Raw genomic sequence first — 19,652 nt, 5'->3', positions numbered from 1 at the left:
AATATGTATACGCTGCGTTATCACAGACCAGCCCTGCAAGGTTTGGGAGGGCGTGTCGGTATCGAAGAAACTGGGACGTAGCGTTTAAACACTATCAAGAATGCTTACGCGCTTTCGATAGTCTTTTTTTTTTAAAGCTATCGTTGGTCATAAATATTTTTTTTGCGCGAATGACTGCGCCGTTGATAATCGGCCCTGATATGCGGGAAAGCACTCGCTGTGAATTGGAGAATTGTTTTGTTCATTTTTTAAATTAAATTTGGCACCTTACGTGCCAAAACCAGCGCGAACCGCGTGAAAGTAAATTACATCTTTACGCGCCAAAACCACGATCTGATTATGAAGCACGCAGTAGTGGGGGAATATGTATTTATTTCGGTCGCCTGGGGTTCATTAACTTGCACCTAACGCGCGGTACACGGGCGTTTTTGCATTTCTCCCCCATCGAAATGCGGCCGCGCGGCCGTGATGTGATCCCGCGACGTCGCGCTTAGGCCACTATATAGTGACCTAAGCCGTGGTTGCTTATAAGCAACCACGGCGCGTCCGAACCGTACGAAGCAACAAACAATGCATCCTGAGAAAGCACAGGATTGCACCTGATTGCTTTGTTTAAACAAAGTTAAGAAACAATAAAGCAAATGGACATGAGAGTGAACGAAAACATAACTTGTCGCAGATGGGAGGCGTACCCGCGTCTTCCGCTATGCGCGTGTGGTGTGTGCTTTGCTAATCAAGTTACCGCGGCGGCCATCCTACTGCCCACTTTCTGGAGTTTTTGTGGTTAGCCCTATGTCTTTAAGGTTAGCCCCTATATGACGCTGATCTCTACTGGCATAGCCTTTGAAACGTGGCAGCGACAAATATAGTCACCTATAGACTTGAGATATAATCCGGTATATAACACTTATAGGAGTATTAGTCAGCGCCCCTCAAGGCCGCTCCTTTCCCTGACTTCGTATGGTTGAAAGAACCAGATGCGGCAACGCTTGCGTGCTCCCATACAGCCATCACGTGAGCCGCATCCGCGGCTGCATCACAAAGCTGGGTGCAGCCGATGCTGTTCGAGAGCGATGCGCTGCATAGCCGGCGTAGTCCCGGGGACGACGTATAGCTTTCGTGTTTTTCCCGGTGTATGGCCTCGAGCTCCACCACTGGAAAAGCTGGCGCCACCGTCGGCGTGACGTGCTAGGTGGGATCACGTGGACATAGCGGCCGCATCGGCTGCTTCGGGCGCGCCGAAGCGAGCTGAAAACGAGTTTAAATTCCCTCGTACGCTGCGGTCCTCATTTAGTGGCGAAATTTTCCCGCTTCGAGTGTCTCCTTTACAACGCTTGAAAGCACTACAATAGGTAGTCGCTGCCCTTGAAGGCGCGCAACATGGTAGGCTACTGCTCGGTGCCGCAGGACCGGACGCACGTAACGGAGGCCGGTGTCAGCCTTATTCACACGTAGCCGCAGGACAAGAAACTGCGTGAAGATTGGGTCGCGAAACATAAAATCGGCAAACAGTCATCGGCTACAACTCGGGTATGTAGCAAGCACAGATGCGAGGGCGAGGAAGATTTCTGCTACGGCGCCCGGTCCTCGATGTTCTGAAAACGCGCACTGAGACGCTCGCCCGAGTCCGCTGCCCGACTAATGTCATGACGGTTTGGTCTATGAACTTGTCGATTCTATAGATACTGGCAAGTTCAATGGAGTGGAAAGGCAGCGGTAAGAAGCACATTTAAAGAAAGCATGACATATGGTCATGTTTGCGTTATGAATTAATGCACTGGATTACAAAAAAGGAGCAGCGGGAAATTGCGCGCTGAAAACGCCGATAAACATACAGTGCGACGCAACTCGAGAAATAGTATGGAAAGATCAAAGAATTTTGAAGAAAAAAAAGATTGAATCGTCGCGACGGCACATCACAGTCCCCGTAGGTGTCGAAGTCCCTACAATGAAATTATTTTTGAACAGCTCTGATAGCGCCCACGCAACAATGGTTGCTTGTATGCTGTCAAATGCTCATATTCTGCGGCCTGAAGCTCATGGCACGGTGCAAAAATGCGCGCGCGGAGACAGCGAAACAGTGCGCGGACAAGCATGCAGACGCGCAGTCGGTCGCTGCGAATCTGCACGATCGCTGCATTGAGGCTTCGTTCTATTACACTCCATTTAGTTATACAGGCACTATAAGAACATATTTCACATAGTTTGCTCTGAGCGTTTACCTGTACCTTTCACGCAAGAAGCCGGTTCGGGAGACCATCGCGGCGACCGGACGCAGTGGCGTTCAGTGTACGTATTCGGTAAAGAGATAGCGTCTGTAAACGATTGTGTGCTTTCAGTTTGCCCAAGATTATTATTTAGACAGTAAGAAACTTCTCTCGTTTCGAAATTACTTACAGAAATGTCCGGGAGAGCTCGCGCGTGGTGTTTTCAGTGAGCTCTGACAGCAAAACCTATGAGGATCGCGCCACGTGATCCCTCATACTACGCCAGCGAGGCGCTTCCGATAGATGGCGACTCCGTAACTCCTCGCCGCCAATAGATGCGTAGCTTGCAGCAGAAGAACCGCGTGCACTGCGCTCTAAGCGTGAAGGTGGTACGAGCACGTGCGTGAGTATAGTGTGCGAGCGGTAAGTTCGGCGGAATCTTCGGTAGCGAGACCAGGAAAAGGCGGCGCAACGAGCGATTAACGTTTTTTTTTTTTCAGCATGCGCGGCCTGGAGAAGGATCGCAGTTTCGACGCGCGCCTTTGTCTCTACCGTGGTATCTACGTAAAGCACGAAGTGCCCAAGTTCGTTACACTCGTATATGGAGCCGGGAGGCCGCTGAAATTGCAGCGGAGGGAACAGAATGCGTTTTGGATTGGAAGAGAAAAAAAGAGAAGCGAAGGAAGTGAAGATTTGAACGCCTGTGTTATTGTGCACTAGTTGTTACCTTGTTCTGTATATTTGATTCTATTGTTCGCTTGCCGGCTTGTCACCTTCGCTGTGCCTTGTAAAAGGGGGCTCGAGCCCTCGTTAAGTGGACTAGCTTCCACTTTTTGTTCGGGCCTCCTTCCGAATGTTCTTTGGAAAATAAACATGATTTTGATTTGATTTTGATCCAAGATGCAATTCCACAACAGGAGTACGAAGTCAGTCATCAATTCAAGGGTGAGTAGCGCTATCGCCACGCTATCTTCGTTTCCAGTACAGAGCGATGCACTGATGTGTAGAGCGCGCGAGGCCGCTCTGTATGGATGGATGTTATGAGCGTCCCCTATGGAACGGGGCGGTGGGTTGCGCCACCAAGCTCTTGCTGTTATACTGCCTAATGTCCTACCTAGGTAAAAAAGAAAAAGAAAAACACGATGAACTCCCACAACCAAATTTCCTGACACCCTATTGCGAAGTTTGCTTTTGTACGTACTTTTCTTCCACCAATCTTCCAATCGCCTCTATATACTAATCTCTATTGAGGACATGTTTACTTCTGCTCTCGCTGAATCCAAGGGTTGTTGCGGCGTTTGAGATACAAGCATCTATGATACAAGGCGCAGGAGCGTGCGCTGCGCGTCCAAAGAGACGTGAGGTCTACGCGCATTGCTTTAGGCCAGCCGTGATGCTGGTAAGCGCTTTTGTTTTGCCTGATGTGCGCATGGCCTGAGGACCGGTGCCTTCTCACTGCGTCGTAGGGCAATCCCATCACGCACATGGGATTGCCCTACAGTGACGCATGCAATTCGTCGCGCCACTTGGTATGAAAGCACATTCTATTCACTAATCTCAGATGACGTCATCAGACAATGAAGTGACTGCATAAGGCTGGCAGTGACTAGAATAGCGGTACGTATACCAAGCACCTTTGCTGAATTCCCAGTTTGGCCATGGCTTCTCGACTCACAGCGAAAGACGAACGGTACGTATCTCAGATACTTAATAAGCGCGCACTATTAATGCGTAAGCATTATTTGGCGAGTACCCCGGCGAAACCGTGTCTGTCCTTTCACGCCTTGTAACTGGGAATCAAGTGCGTAATTAGTCACGTTGAGACATTTAGTCGTTACAATAGTGTAACTGTAGATGATCGGAGGAGGAGTCGTCGTCGCCTCGACATAGTAATTTGCCGCAATAAAAATTATGCGTGGCTCTGCTGTCGCACACACCAGAGAGCAGCGGAGCTGGGGTAAATTAGTAAAGTATAGTGCCAAACCGCACACTTAGCCTAACTTTTTCTGGGCTTTTCCCAGCTCCGCTGGTCCCTGGTGTTTGCGATAGCAGAGCCACGCATAATTTTTTTTTCCACTGCAAGAAAGAGGACTGCGGAAGTAAGCGCGCGGGTTTTTATCGGAGAGCAATGAACTCGCACCACCTGTGTCTTCGCCGCGCCGCTCCTTCTCCAACGCTAAGCTACACCCACCCTCGCCGCGTCGTTATGCTGTGCGATGCTATTTTTATGCCCTGCTTTCACTCTCTCTCAGCTTTCTCTCCCCCAGCTCGGCGAAGATGCGGACGTCAAGAGAAACCCGGCGAGGTTCTAACAGTTCCATTGTAAAAATAAAATGAAATGATAAGGATAACTGATTGGTAGATGCGGTTTGGCAATAAACACATTGCGGTAACGGTTAGGCTCAATTTATAGGATCGCCTTGAAGTGGGTTGGATGTGCCGAGGGCCCGAGACGAGTTCATGCAATGGCACCAAGGAAACGTACGCTTGGTGAGACGGAGAAGGGGCGTAGGAACGCTGAACGACAACGGGAATATCGTAGTCGGCAGAAGGAACAGCGAGAACAGCGACAGGAACTAGGAGATAACCAACAGCAAGAAGAGGAAAGGAGGCGTTCACAAGCAGTTCGGAAACGACGCGATAGGGCGACGCTCGACAAATAAATGGTACGGAAATTCTGCGAATTGTCTATTAATATGCGTAAGCATTCTTAGACCCTGGAAAAAAGCGACGGGTAGACATGCATAAAGGAGCAACATAAGTACGCAAAAGCGCAGTAACAGTCGAGCCAAATAATTATCATTTAATTCTCAGAATTTATGTAGCATTTTGTTCCAAAGGGATCGGCTGTAGCTTTCAGCCCATCCGCATCAATCTATGGCTCGCGGGGCAGCGAGCGCCGAAGGGCCGAGTGCATGTTACCTTAAACGAAGGCGCTTACCAACGGCGCCATCCGTAAAAAAGCGGTTCTGCGCATGCTCCTAGACGCACAAACTCGGACACCTTTCTCATAGAGAAATGATAGAGCAGTTGAAGTTCAGCGTCCGCTCTATTTCTTCTCTCTCCTTCCAAAGTATTTCTTTCCTCGTAGCGCTAATATGCATTTCGTAGTATATTAATACAACTCGCTCAGTAACAAAGTTTACGGAAAATATTGTGTGGAGCTAGATTGAAAGATTAGGCTGGTGTAATAGCGAATTCATATTTCGTAGCAAGCAGAGAGCTTAGCAAGGAAATTACGAATACGATGATGACTGGCGTACCCTGTCATACAAAGCGTCGACAAATAATCACCTATCCTTCTTGGTTTAAGGATTTACTGCACCTATCGCTACCTAGTCTTCTGCCTATGTAATCTCGATCTTTCGTAGTTAAAACGTATTACAATATATCTTACCGTTACGTACGCTTGCACTGGCTCCGATTCCACCAGTACTATAAACGTCACTTACTTATCTTGACTGCTGACCAGTTAATCCTTCCATCTTTGAATTCCAACGTTTCTGGAAGGTGGACACTATATCTACGGGTCTCGCTGCGTGAATACATTCGCGTTTCATTAGGATCCGCTGAGTGCGTCTCCAGAATTTTTCTGTAGAAGACATGTGCCTCATTTTGTTGCGAATGCTTACTCCGGTATACTTTTTGCCCTTAGACAACGAGCTCGAGCTTTAAGTAGCAAGGCTCTGCCTTTTGTGCCATCGTACACATTTTCCCTTCTAATTTCTTTCTTCCCAAACTTGCAAATCTCCGTGGTCTTTTTCGTTTATATTCTTGACATCCAATTGGCTGTCTCTGTTTCTCTTAACTTTCTTTCTGACGACTCCTGGTTGTCTATTTACGCTTTCGATTATACCGTACTTTGTTTAAAGCATGGAAGCTTGGGCCAGTTTGTAAGACGATGAAATAACTGGGCAGCGGCGAAGAACGAGGGCAGAGGAAACAGGACGCTCGTCCTGTCTGTTCTTTTCGTCTGTGCTCGTTCTTCGGCGCCATACAGTTATTCCGTCATGTACTTGGCTGCCAACTTTCTTGACCTCTTCCTCCATTAATATATCCAAAATATATCCCACTGTATCACGTTACGACTCGGCCCACCTACACCCAGCGGAGGTTATTTGAAGTAGAATGGCCCGCGCCACCGCGTTGTTCGCATATTGTGGGAAAATTAGTAATGTGGAACACTTGGTCTGGTTGTGCCCACTGTTCGACGCGCAACGGAAGGCGTTGCTTCAGAGCCTACTGAAGAAAGGGTATTTCACATGCGAGCCTTCAAGACGTAGCGTTCCCTGAAGGACCCCGAGTAATCTGGAAAGGAGTTTTACGCCTTTTTATTGCCTCCCTCCGAGGGACTGTGTTGACCGACGTTAGGCAGCACGCCAACGTCAACAACGGATCACACGCTCAGGCGACGCAATTGCCGGCCAAGCGCGCTATAGGCTAATCCCACTCGATTCAACACCACCACCACCTTGTTGATTTTCTTTCAACGTGGCACACAACCATGATGGGAATTGGCCGCACAATTCAGAATTTAAGCGATAAAAATAAATAAAATGAAAATATTTAAAAAGATAATCAGTATATTTAATGAGAAGATATAACAGTGAAGATTTTGCGACTGCCAGTCAACTTGAAAAGAAGACGCAGGTGGGCGAATGACCTCGCGAGGCTCGCGCGCACCTTCACAGAAGAAGAAAACGTCACGCGGAGTGCGGCCGCGTCCTGCCCCGCTGGAACCTCTGGAGAAGCCCAGCCCCCGGTCGCGCCATGGAGGAGAGCCCCTTCGCCGCCAGGGACTTCGTGGTGGAGAGCGTCCTCGGCTACTTGGAGACCGAGGAGCTCTTCACGTGCGCCGAGGTGAACCGGCTGTGGCAGTCGGTCGCCCTGTCCCTGCTGCGCAGGAAGCTGGTCTCGGTCTCCGTCTGCTGCACGCCGGTGAGCCACGTCACTTCCGCTTCTGCGACCAATTCTCCAGCGATACGCCATGAAGCAGTCTACGGATATGTATAACATAGTGACACCGTTTCGCAGCCATGCAGGTGGGGCCATTAGCTGATTGCGACCGCGCTCACGTAGCTCGGTTACATTACTAGAGCAGCATTGCAGAAGTGCCAATTTTAGAGTATGTATTGTAGTGGTATTGTGCCGTCGGAGTACCAGTGTTGTATACTATTGCAGCATTACATTTAGTAGTAGTAGTAGTAGTATGTATTGTATGTATTGTATTGTAGGGCCATTAGCTGATTGCGACCGCACTCACGTAGCTCGGTTACGTTGTTAGAGCAGCATTGCAGAAGTGCCAATTTTAGAGTATGTATTGTAGTAGTATTGTGCCAGTGTTGTATACTACTGCAGTATTGCTTCTCTCCACCTCCACCCCACAGTTTTTGTCACAGCCTCTTGTGCTCAGCTTTGAGCTCAGAATCGGTAAACACACAGCTGAATGCGAGGTTATACTGTGAAATGGATGTGGAGCACTAGAAGCACGTGCGATAGTTCAAAGAAACGGCAAGCAGCAGTGAAAACGTGAGCGCGCCATCGCAGGACTCGGAGCGGGCTGCCCTCGCCTCAGCACTGGGCAGCTCGCACGTGTGCGTTGACATCTTCTGCTCCAAGTTTTCGCGCTTCCGAAACATCGCGCGCATGGCAGGACTGCGACCGTCGCTGGTGTTCCTCTCCCACCACGTCGACCTCGGTGAGGACAAGCGAGGTACGCAACTTACATATATGGCGCCGCGGGAGTGCTGGAGTCGCGACAGTTCCGGAGCTTACCGTCGGGCGTGCAGTGTTTAAATAACGCGGCACGCTAACTGGCCGTCACACCGATTGCCGCGTTGCTTGTGAGCGACGGAAGGAATTATAGGAAGAACTCAAACATAATATGTATGATAAATGCATTCTGTTTTTCAGAACGTAGGGAGTCAAAGCGGAGTTAACAATGAGACCTAAGAACCTAAGGACCGCCAAACAGCCTTGGTCCGGAAAAAATCTCAGGCGTAACTCGGAGACAGGAAGACGGCTGTGTTGATGGGAAAGCGAGGGAGTGCAGCTAATATTTTATTCAGATTAGGACGAGCAGTTTTGGGCAAGGCTATTAGAGCAACAGAACGCAGAAGTGGTGGACGCAAGGTTAGGTGGGGTCATGAGTTCTGGAAACTTGACAAGCATAGAACGGAGTCAGTTTACGTATAGGACAAGGGTATGTAGTTGAAGAAAGCTAGAGACAGCTTCATCCTGCAGTGGAGACAAATCGGCTCATTATGGTGATTATGGAATTGACGCGAAACCGCGATAGCTGGCTCGACGACAAAGATGGCAATGGCACGACAGCTCGCAAGCTGTGGAGGCTAGGTGGGAACAACTAACGTACTAAAGCGAACAGCTATCTTTGTTTCTTTCGCCTGTTTTCGTGCTGGTCAGCGGATATTCCGCTGCAAGCATGTGCCCTCATGCGACCCTGTATCCGATCGAGCTAATGCTATAGGCTGAGTAGGACTCCTTGTTGGCCTAGTTGGTGCAGGTTAATCTTGGTGGGATTGGCACAGAACAAGAGGACTAATTAGCATACACAACAGGACAGGTGCCGTCGTCTACTCTTGTTTGACGTCTTATTTTGTATAATTTTTAGCAATTTCAGACGCAGGTACCACTTTGAGACGTACCACTCTTAGACGTATCACTCTGTGAGACGTACCACTTTACGTGATACGTATCATACGTGGTATACGTGATACGTATCACTCTGAGACGTATCACTGTGAGACGCATCACTCTGTGACACGTATCACTCTGAGGCGTATCACTCTGTGAAACGTATCACTCTGTGAGACGTATCACAGAGTGATACGTCCCACAGAGTGATACGTTTCACCCCCAGAGACGTATCACTCTGAGACCTATCACCCTGAGACGTACCACTTTACGTGATACGTATCATACGTGATATACGTGATACGTATCACTCTGAGACGTATCACTGTGAGTCGTATCATTCTGTGACACGTATCACTCTGAGGCGTATCACTCTGTGAAACGTATCACTCTGTAAAACGTATCACTCTGTGAGACGTATCACAGAGTGATACGTCTCACAGAGTGATACGTTTCACCCTCGGAGACGTATCACCCTGAGACCTATCGCCCTGAGACCTATCATTCTGAGACGTAACACCCTGAGACGTATCACTCTGAGACGTACCAATTTGAAACGCACGTGCGGTCGCGCGAGAGCTTTGCGGCGTCTTAAGTTGTCGATGACTGAGATCGGCGGTGGCGCTGTCGCGTTTCTTCGTAGCAGTGGAGAGCTGGGCTATCGAAGCACCTCCTGACGGTAGCGTGGCGCATTCGGCGTCATAACCTCGTGAGCGTGTCCTGTCCAGTCGTCTTGCCCCGAGCTTGTTCTTAAATCCAATGCTCGGAGGAGTATCGGGCCTGAGGGGAGTAAACGAGAGGAGGAGAAAGGGGAGGTGCGCACCCGTTGTGTGATGCCGTCTTCGCCATCACGCTGACGTCATTCCGTTTCATGCCAATGTCGTCGCGCCTTCGTCGTCATGCCGTTGTGGTTCTGTTGTCACGTGGTCTATGCCGCACCGCCGTAGTTGTGGTGCCGCCAGTTCCATTGTCGTAACGCCGGCTGACGTAACAATGTCATTGTCACACTTCAATGAATGTCGCCCGCACCAAAACATGCCGAACATAATTTGTGCCGCTACCGTCAAACATTTTATCGACGCTAACCAATATACTGGATGCATTTTTTATACTGTACATAATTACAAAAAATCATCTGTGGCTTTCTAGCCAATTCTAGTCCTTGACAATTCTAGTCCTTCAGATGGATTACTCTAGAGGCATTACTTGCGCACGAAATCGAAGTGCACAAATAACGAATTATCGAAAATTCGCTGAATTTTTTCCCTTCATTGCTTTACGGCACATATTGGGATTTATGAATTTTAGACGGCATTAGACGGAATTTAGACGGAATTTTAGACGGAATTTTAGAGTTGGCAAGTCTTATGCAATTGGAAAGAATTCCCAAGGAGACATCACTTTCGAGCTATTCATTCCCATACCGGGTGACGAAATTTGGCGTTCCAGTTACTTTTGTGCTTCAATGCATGAAATGGCGTTTGTAAATAGAACAACAGTGCAACAGGACATCAAAGCCGGTACGACACTCGGAATTCGTTAAACTCACCATATAGAATTTGTAAATAGCAATACGTGTTAAGTAATCATAGTAAAAGCGTTACTAGTAAAATTTATTATTTAGACGATTACGCATTTTGGTTTCTCGTTTAAGGTCCGCCTCTGCGAGTAATCCAGTTCAAGGATTAGAATTGTGCTATCTATAACTGGCGATTTTTAAAACTTTTGTATAGTCTAATGAAAAACAGCGCGTACTTCTCAAGCATGTTTAGGGTCGCCATTTGTTCTTTGCGGCCCACATAAGTTATTCCCTTACATAGATAGTCATCTTCGATTATTTCTACAGCTTTCTATATCGCGACGACGCCTGCCAAGAAATCATTACTGCGATGAACAATTTGCTGTCATCTGACTGACGCTTTGTAACTCGGGGGATATAACCCATTACGCTTATCATTGAAAAACAGTTGCGGAAATCTCTGCGGAACAAAGCGAATAGCAGTCGGCTGATTTCCGTTTGAATGGTACACTATCGGAACCAGCGCATAATTGAAGAAACGTTGTGCACAGGCGTGATAATTAACAACAACAAAATTTTACAGGCGGCCAATCCATGTGTACGATTTCTCTGACGTACTTTCCGTCTCGAAGTATTCAGCTGCGTACTGGTATTTCCCATCGAGATGTAGTAGCTCTTCATTGGAAATTTTTATCATTCGAGGAAAAACTCGACGCGTGAAGTTCCCTTGAAGTAGGAACATTTGAACAGGAACAAGAACTGCGGTTCCCGCGCAGTGGTGGAGCGCCTGCGCGAGTTCCTGCCCGCGGACTCCGTCGTCGTGTACTTCAAGCTGGAGCTCGTCCCAACAGTGAACGACGCCGAGGACGCCATGCACGAGGGCATCTTCGGCGAGTTCCTGTTCCGCGTCGAGGACGACGTGTCCGCCAAGGCGCCAGCCACCACCTCCGAAGAGGCCGATGACCAGCCGTGGCAACAACCGGATGGCGCCATCCCCGGGTGAGTAGTCGTGGTAGTTACCGCTATGCCCTATGTGGACCCCAAGATAACTGAGCCTGATGTCCCTCTACGCGCAGCCCAGTGGATGATGGTACTGTGGTAGAAGGTGACCAGTACCGTATCTACTCGATTCTATATCGCGCACTATCCCAGAAACATGGCCAGTGCGTTTAAATGGGGTACGGAACAAGACTGTGATAGTGGCCAGCTATTGTCATTGTCGTTCGAAACAGCCGCAATCCAATCCACGCGTATACTGCAGCCGGGAGGGGGCGCGGTAGCTGCGACATCGTTTATGCCTGCTTTGTAAGCTCTTGCCGATATCTTGCAGGCTGTGGCTGTAATGCGATCAAACTTACATCAAATTATAAAAAAGATTGTTGACGTCTCTTTTACAATAAAAATCTTGTCGTTAGGTCAAGATTAAGTAAAGTCGACGTTAAAATCTGGTTAGTTGGGTCAATGTTTGCATTACAATTAAGGCCACGGTAGAACTAAGTGCTCGTTAGAATCGAGAAAATGTGGCACAGTCCCGCCGGTCGCCTGAAGCTATGCGCAAGTCTTGAAGCGGTCACAAGGTCTGCCTAATGTGGGGGAGGGCGTGTCAACTCAGTCCATATACCGAATTTTGACGACACTTCACCAAAGGAAACCTAGTATTCCTGACACCACTGCCGATAATTTCATTTATATATGCATCTTCTCAAAGGCTAACAGGTAAAATCAGGGCAGAACTAGTTGACTCGACAGTATGTACAGGTAAGGTACTGAAAAGGATACGTGAAAGAGCTTGCGCTGTATTTGGATACTAATGATGTCCTTTATTCGTGTTGCAGAATACAGGAAGCAAAGCAAGTATAATGGGATTTACAATGATAATGGGGCTGATTCATGAGCTGCTTGAATTGCGTGTTTACTAAACAGAAATGCAACAAGGCTTCCAGTCCTCGCTACATCACTTTGTGTGACGGGATATCTCAACCCGTGAAGATTTGCGCCTTTCTGCTTGTCAGCAATAGTATCTGCAGCAACGCGGCTGTTAATCTTTACGAGTATTTCGAGGAGAACATGACAACTTGCGAGGCACGTTCACTCACACTCCAGGACTGGCACAGTGATGCCCGGATAGGATCCACACTCGCACGACACGTAAGGCGAGTGTCGGCGCACGATACATGAACTTGAGCAGCCAGTGGTGATTCGAACACGCCCCGTCCCTGCGACCACGCATGCGATGAATCTCTGAGCCCGCCGAATGTCGCAACTTCTCTGGAAAGTTAAGATGATGGCCAATGTTAGTAGTTTCTTATGCACTCCTTCAGCTGATGTTGTTATGATTTTATTTGCCATCAGGTCGGCAAGAGGCCAGCATCAGGAGGCTTAACGAAACAGAAACATATAGGGTTCAGCTGACCAGCTTTATCTTCCTTGGACGAAAGGTTCATTTATACGGCAAAGTAGACGACACGTCCGACTTCAGCCGCTTGAACAGGGTGCGCCTGAAAGGACAAGCCGTCTTGAAATACTTTACAAGACGACTTTTAGTCGACGACCTCTAGTCGACGACCAAAGACGACCTTTAGTCTCTTGCAGACGACCTTTGAGGTCGTCTGCAAGAGACTTCGCAAAAGGACTAGCAAGTAGGTTGGCCAAATAGCAAAATGCTTCAATACTGTTGCAGGCCGTCTTCTTCGAGGTCGTCTCTGTAAGAGACTAAAGAGACTTCGCAAAAGGACTAGCAAGTAGGTTGGCCAAGTAGCAAAATGCTTCAATACCGTTGCAGGCCGTCTTCTTCGAGGTCGTCTCTGTAAGAGACTAAAGAGACTTCGCAAAAGGACTAGCAAGTAGGCTGGCCAAGTAGAAAAATGCTTCAATACCGTTGCAGGCCGTGTTCTTCGAGGTCGTCTCTGTAAGAGACTAAAGAGACTTCGCAAAAGGACTAGCAAGTAGGCTGGCCAAGTAGAAAAATGCTTCAATACCGTTGCAGGCCGTGTTCTTCGAGGTCGTCTCTGTAAGAGACTAAAGAGACTTCGCAAAAGGACTAGCAAGTAGGTTGGCCAAGTAGCAAAATGCTTCAATACCGTTGCAGGCCGTCTTCTTCGAGGTCGTCTCTGTAAGAGACTAAAGAGACTTCGCAAAAGGACTAGCAAGTAGGTTGGCCAAGTAGCAAAATGCTTCAATACCGTTGCAGGCCGTCTTCTTCGAGGTCGTCTCTGTAAGAGACTAAAGAGACTTCGCAAAAGGACTAGCAAGTAGGCTGGCCAAGTAGAAAAATGCTTCAATACCGTTGCAGGCCGTCTTCTTCGAGGTCGTCTCTGTAAGAGACTAAAGAGACTTCGCAAAAGGACTAGCAAGTAGGCTGGCCAAGTAGAAAAATGCTTCAATACCGTTGCAGGCCGTGTTCTTCGAGGTCGTCTCTGTAAGAGACTAAAGAGACTTCGCAAAAGGACTAGCAAGTAGGTTGGCCAAGTAGCAAAATGCTTCAATACCGTTGCAGGCCGTCTTCTTCGAGGTCGTCTCTGTAAGAGACTAAAGAGACTTCGCAAAAGGACTAGCAAGTAGGCTGGCCAAGTAGAAAAATGCTTCAATACCGTTGCAGGCCGTGTTCTTCGAGGTCGTCTCTGTAAGAGACTAAAGAGACTTCGCAAAAGGACTAGCAAGTAGGCTGGCCAAGTAGAAAAATGCTTCAATACCGTTGCAGGCCGTGTTCTTCGAGGTCGTCTCTGGAAGAGACGACCTCGAAGAACAGACGACCTCGACGACTTCGCAAAAGGACTAGCAAGTAGGTTGGCCAAGTAGCAAAATGCTTCAATACCGTTGCAGGCCGTCTTCTTCGAGGTCGTCTCTGTAAGAGACTAAAGAGACTTTGCAAAAGGACTAGCAAGTAGGCTGGCCAAGTAGAAAAATGCTTCAATACCGTTGCAGGCCGTGTTCTTCGAGGTCGTCTCTGTAAGAGACTATAGAGACTTCGCAAAAGGACTAGCAAGTATGCTGGCCAAGTAGAAAAATGCTTCAATACCGTTGCAGGCCGTGTTCTTCGAGGTCGTCTCTGTAAGAGACTAAAGAGACTTCGCAAAAGGAGTAGCAAGTAGGCTGGCCAAGTAGAAAAATGCTTCAATACCGTTGCAGGCCGTGTTCTTCGAGGTCGTCTCTGTAAGAGACTAAAGAGACTTCGCAAAAGGACTAGCAAGTAGGTTTGCCAAGTAGCAAAATGCTTCAATACCGTTGCAGGCCGTCTTCTTCGAGGTCGTCTCTGTAAGAGACTAAAGAGACTTCGCAAAAGGACTAGCAAGTAGGCTGGCCAAGTAGAAAAATGCTTCAATACCGTTGCAGGCCGTGTTCTTCGAGGTCGTCTCTGTAAGAGACTAAAGAGACTTCGCAAAAGGACTAGCAAGTAGGCTGGCCAAGTAGAAAAATGCTTCAATACCGTTGCAGGCCGTGTTCTTCGAGGTCGTCTCTGGAAGAGACTAAAGAGACTTCGCAAAAGGACTAGCAAGTAGGTTGGCCAAGTAGCAAAATGCTTCAATACCGTTGCAGGCCGTCTTCTTCGAGGTCGTCTCTGTAAGAGACTAAAGAGACTTTGCAAAAGGACTAGCAAGTAGGCTGGCCAAGTAGAAAAATGCTTCAATACCGTTGGAGGCCGTGTTCTTCGAGGTCGTCTCTGTAAGAGACTATAGAGACTTCGCAAAAGGACTAGCAAGTATGCTGGCCAAGTAGAAAAATGCTTCAATACCGTTGCAGGCCGTGTTCTTCGAGGTCGTCTCTGTAAGAGACTAAAGAGACTTCGCAAAAGGACTAGCAACTAGGTTGGCCAAGTAGCAAAACGCTTCAATACTGTTGCAGGCCGTCGTCTTCGACATCTGGCTCGAGCCGCGAGTGGTGGCGACCACGGGTCCAAGGCGAGCAGTCCGCACCGCCACCGGGCCTCGCTGCAGACCTGCCCGGCCCGTCCACCGCTGTGGCACCGCTGCGCCCGTGGCCTCGGCGTCCGCGCCTGGCGCCGGGCGGCGAGCGAGGTGCGTTGTTTCGCAACGTGCTCCCGGGCGTGCTCGTGTTCCAGGCGCTGCACGCGACCGCGGCCAACATCGAGGGCAACGCGGTCACCTCGTACTTCACGGAGGAGGCCACCGGCAGGACCGTGCAGGTATCGGCGATCGGGACGAATGGTGCGCTCCAAGGAAATGGTTCCGTTGAAAATTCAGTCAGGTCGAAGGGCGTGCCTTAGATGTTCATCAACAATAAGCAAATGACGGTCACACCCAGTAACGCGCAAAGAGCCAAGATCGCTTGTAGTGGGTACGATGGAGAGCTCACAGCACTAATGGGGTAGGTATACTAGAGGGCAGAGACTTCACTCGTAATTTCTGCAGAGTATAGCTGCTCGTTAACGTTACCGGCTAGCTCGCTGCCATTTTGCGACTCATAAACGGTGGAAAGTACAATGAGCTGGGAGCGAAGGGTGCTAACACCCTTTCGGGTGTTAGCACCCGAAGGTTGCTCGTCTGGCGACAAACTGATTTACACACCTGAAGGTGACAAAATGTTTAGTCTGAACGCCCTAACTCAAGCGCACGGACACATTAAACACTGATTCTTGGTCGCCGTTGTAGCGAGCTGCATTGAAAACACCCGGCCCATTTCGGTTGTACCGCTTCCTGGCAGGTGACGTCGGCGGCTGTCTTCAGCGTCATGCCGAGCAGCCAGCTGGAGCCGCTCATGCGCCGGCTGAGCGAGGAGTTCGGCTCGACCGACGACGCCATCGCCGTGGTGTTCCCGCGCAACCAGGACGAGGTGCTCGGCGAGCTCGAGGCGTTCGAGCGCCACTTCCCCTCGGTGCCGGCGCTGGCGAACCAGGCCACCGAGTTCAACGTGGACGGCCAGTACGCGCCCATGAGCAGGCTCAAGATGATCCTGCTGCTCATCAAGCTGCTCGACTGAGCCCGCTGAGTGGTGTACGTCCGGGCTGTGAGATCTCGGTAGTCCCGCTCTAAATGTGGTGGCGCAAATATGCACATTTTAAACACTTTTTCTTTTACGTTTAAACTACGTTCCTTTACCGTAAAGAAAGGCGATAGCCCTCGCAGACTTCGATCTCCTCACAATTTTTGCAGCATCGCAATATCACGATTTGATCACGGTCTTCAGGGGGGGGGGGGGGGAATGCACTGTGAATGCTGTAACAACATTATCTAGGGCCAACTACCACCATCTATAGCGTATTAATTACTATTTCGTCGACATGGCGCAGCTTTTAACTATCGGTGAAATTCGCGCTGTGGCAAGTCTACACGCATGCGTGACACAGCGTACATTCTGCAAATGCATGCACGTATACGCATACCATTACACTTCTATACTGCCTCGTCCACCTGTAGATGTAGCACACGTGCACAGTGCGAAACCACAGTGATATTTTGCTGTTGTGAACATTTCCCTCCTATAGTTTTGAATGACGTATACGTAACGTGACGTGACGCTCATTTCGTCAGATTTGAGATGGCCTCAGGAGCTAACGGGACGAGCCGTGGACATAAATCTTTCGAATGAACAAATTTAAACATTCAAATATATTATCGCAAACATTGAGGATGTTGTTTAGAGAGATTTACAGTGCCTCTCCGGTTCTCCCGTTTCTTCTCACTCAAAATGGTAATAACGGTCGTTTTTCTCCAGGTATCGCAAGTGGGACAGAGCTTCGTCACCAGACCCTACGCCGCCCTGGGACCACGCCGTCTGAATTGTATATAATATGCAAATTAGAGGTTGCCATAAAGGGAACCGCGCATCAGCGACGTTCGATCGATTGTTTGCCTACTTAACAAATTCGCAGATACGTTATACTTTTGCGAGAATTTCGCATGTGTGTGGTTAAAGAGGTGTACTCTGTTTTAGTAACTGTGCTTTCAAATACGGGTCAGTTGAACCAGTCATGGCGACGTCCGCGGAAGCGTTCTTGGGTCGAAGTTCAACCTATCACGCTTGTCTTACGATGTTCTGAGAGACGCCCGTTTCCTGCAGCTGTCAGTCCAGGGCTCTCAGTTCATGTCCATGAAAATGTTGACGTGGAATTTATTACGTTCGCGTTTTAATGGTGTGAACGTCCGTTTCACACAGCTGACACGGGATGCTGGTTGTACGTCCGTTTGGAAGGCAGTGCACCAACCAGATTTTTCGGAGAGTCTTCGTCAACTGTCTTGTTCGTTACAGTGGCGCAGTTAGTGTTAGCTGTGCTCTTGCATATTGTTCTCTGGCGGAATAAAGTCGTTGATGTTGGCAAGTGCACGTTGGGTATGGTCCTGTAGACAGGGGAAGGTTACGTGTGTGCAAGAGCTCGTTCAGCAAGATTAACATAGAAAAAAAAAACCTTGGCAACCTGGCTTATGTTCAGTAAATAAGTAGATTCTTGCACGAAGCATGCGAATGGCGTGGACTGTCTAGTCAACGCTTCAGACAGTATATATCTCACTTCAGAACTAGGCTGTCTCCAGGGACTTTTTTTTTTGCCTCAGAATCTCGGATAAAAGATTTTGCGCTTACTGCTGACTCGTTCTTGCTCAGTTTTTCGGCAAGATTGCATTTTTGACGCTGATGATTCAATGTAACGCATGACACTGTCACTTGAATTATTTTTTATAGAAAAGGAAAAAAAGCCAAGTTACCTTTGTCGGCGCCTCCCGTAGGCACCTCCTGAGCGGTAATAAAAAAGAATAAAATGAATTCGAAGGGAATGTAAGAATTTCGGAAAAGAATGAGATTCGTAGCAACTTTAACCATGCCGTAGCACCGGAATAATCTTGTTCTTGCGTTGTACCAGAAGGTAAAATTCCTTCTGCAGTCGAATACGTGGCAGTACTCCTTAAATGCTGCCTGTATTCTCGCTACAGTGTTTGGCGTTAGAAAGCGTACGCAGATTTCCCTTTGCCTGTTCTCTTTCTCATTTAACTTCGCCATGCATTGTCAACTAGGTCAAGTAAGCATTCTGGTGAAACGTGTGTCAAGTGTCGCCACCGCCTTCGCCTTGGACTAGGGCACCAACCCTGTGATTGCAGACAGAAGAATCCATCAGAAGATGGAAGACGCCGTCTGAAGCCGCGAAGACCTCTTTTCTAGAGCCCAATAAATGTTTTCCGATCCGATCCGATCGCTGACGGTTGCGGGGAGCCTTCGTGACAGAAATCCGCTGCATGCGTGTGCGCACACAAAAACTATCATCATCAGTGGCTAATACCCCCGTAAGCAAACAAAAAATGCAATGGCTCGCAACGCCGTAGGGTTCATGGCTACTCGCTTTGCGTAGGTTGTTGTTGCTGTTGTCCTTAGTGGCCGTGGCACATACCCGCAGTGGGGGATTGGCCAAGAATCGGGCGGTTTAATTAGGTGCCTAAAAATAATAATGATAACAAGGGAGTTAACAATTTGGGCGTGTGAGTTTAAAAGTAAACGTTTTGTGTTTGGAGAAAAAAGGAAATAATCAGATGAAAACGGTATAAGATAATAATAATAATAATAATAATAATAATAATAATAATAATAATAATAATAATAATAATAATAATAATAATAATAATAATAATAATAATAATTAATAAAAGATAAGAAACAAAAATAAAAAATGCTATGGTTGGGAGGGAGAACGATCAATCTAAGATGGAAATCGATTGGTTTCAATGAGGTAATTTTGGATCGCCAAGCAAACATTTCTGTTGCTGAACCCAACAACGGGGGCTCCAAAAGATAGGATCACAGGCACTGATAAAGTTAGACCAATAGAGCGAAGCGGGATTTCAAGTAGTCGTTTTCTTATAATAGAAAAACGTCTGCAAGACAACAAGAAATGGTCGATTGTCTCCGCTTCGCCACAGAATGAGCATAATGGTGAGGGGACCAGACCAGACCTGTGGAGGTAGAAGTTCAACGCAGGTATACGGCAGCGCAGCTTCGTGATAGACACTTCAATTTTCCGTGTTCGGCAAAAATCTCTGTTCCAAAGGTGCAGGGGATGTCCGTAATCCGCAGAGTTAGTAATTGCGGAGCCTGATGCTGACTGTGTAATGATACTCCTGCGAAATCTAGCTGCAGTAACATAAGCAGTCAAAGAGCAGCAAGGAAGAATCGGGCCACTTATCGATGCCTTAGTTGCGATGACACGACTCCTGTGGACGTCGTCGGCGATCTCGGTGTGGATGTGTCGGGACCAAGAAGGGAGCAGTTTACGCGTTTCGTGTTGCAGACATATCGCTTGTGATTCCACACCGATCTGGCCCCAACCGACC

At 48.3% G+C, this 19,652-nt stretch overlaps 1 protein-coding gene across 3 annotated transcripts; it reads left to right on the top strand.

Annotated features, from left to right (window-relative positions):
* The first annotated feature begins 3,850 nt into the window (after positions 1–3,850).
* LOC135916197 (uncharacterized) lies at positions 3,851–18,478 on the top strand. Of its 3 annotated transcripts, none has more exons than XM_065449482.2 (7): positions 3,851–3,897; positions 6,899–7,145; positions 7,755–7,905; positions 11,157–11,379; positions 15,223–15,523; positions 16,042–16,331; positions 17,053–18,478. In XM_065449482.2, the coding sequence occupies exons 1-6, from the start codon at positions 3,866–3,868 to the stop codon at positions 16,315–16,317; spliced, it is 1,230 nt and encodes a 409-aa protein (XP_065305554.2). In that variant the 5' UTR covers positions 3,851–3,865; the 3' UTR covers positions 16,318–16,331; positions 17,053–18,478. The 3 variants fall into 3 exon arrangements, with proteins under 3 accessions (XP_065305554.2, XP_065305553.2, XP_065305551.2); XM_065449481.2 differs by having other exon boundaries at positions 7,755–7,920; positions 16,042–16,355; positions 17,053–18,476; XM_065449479.2 differs by having other exon boundaries at positions 7,755–7,920; positions 17,053–18,475.
* The last annotated feature ends 1,174 nt before the right edge of the window (positions 18,479–19,652 follow it).

Source organism: Dermacentor albipictus, chromosome 9 (assembly GCF_038994185.2).
Source record: "Dermacentor albipictus isolate Rhodes 1998 colony chromosome 9, USDA_Dalb.pri_finalv2, whole genome shotgun sequence".
NCBI classification, from domain to species: Eukaryota; Metazoa; Arthropoda; class Arachnida; order Ixodida; family Ixodidae; genus Dermacentor; species Dermacentor albipictus.
This window is presented reverse-complemented; position numbering and strand designations above follow the sequence as displayed.

What these genes read in the sequence shown, in the direction of transcription:
- LOC135916197 (XM_065449481.2), top strand. Translation starts at nt 3,866, where the DNA reads ATGGCTTCTCGACTCACAGCGAAAGACGAACG. An exon ending in TCTCCGTCTGCTGCACGCCG is followed by an intron (nt 7,146 to 7,754) that starts GTGAGCCACGTC and finishes GCGCCATCGCAG; the next exon opens with GACTCGGAGCGGGCTGCCCT. An exon ending in CCTCGGTGAGGACAAGCGAG is followed by an intron (nt 7,921 to 11,156) that starts GTACGCAACTTA and finishes GTTCCCGCGCAG; the next exon opens with TGGTGGAGCGCCTGCGCGAG.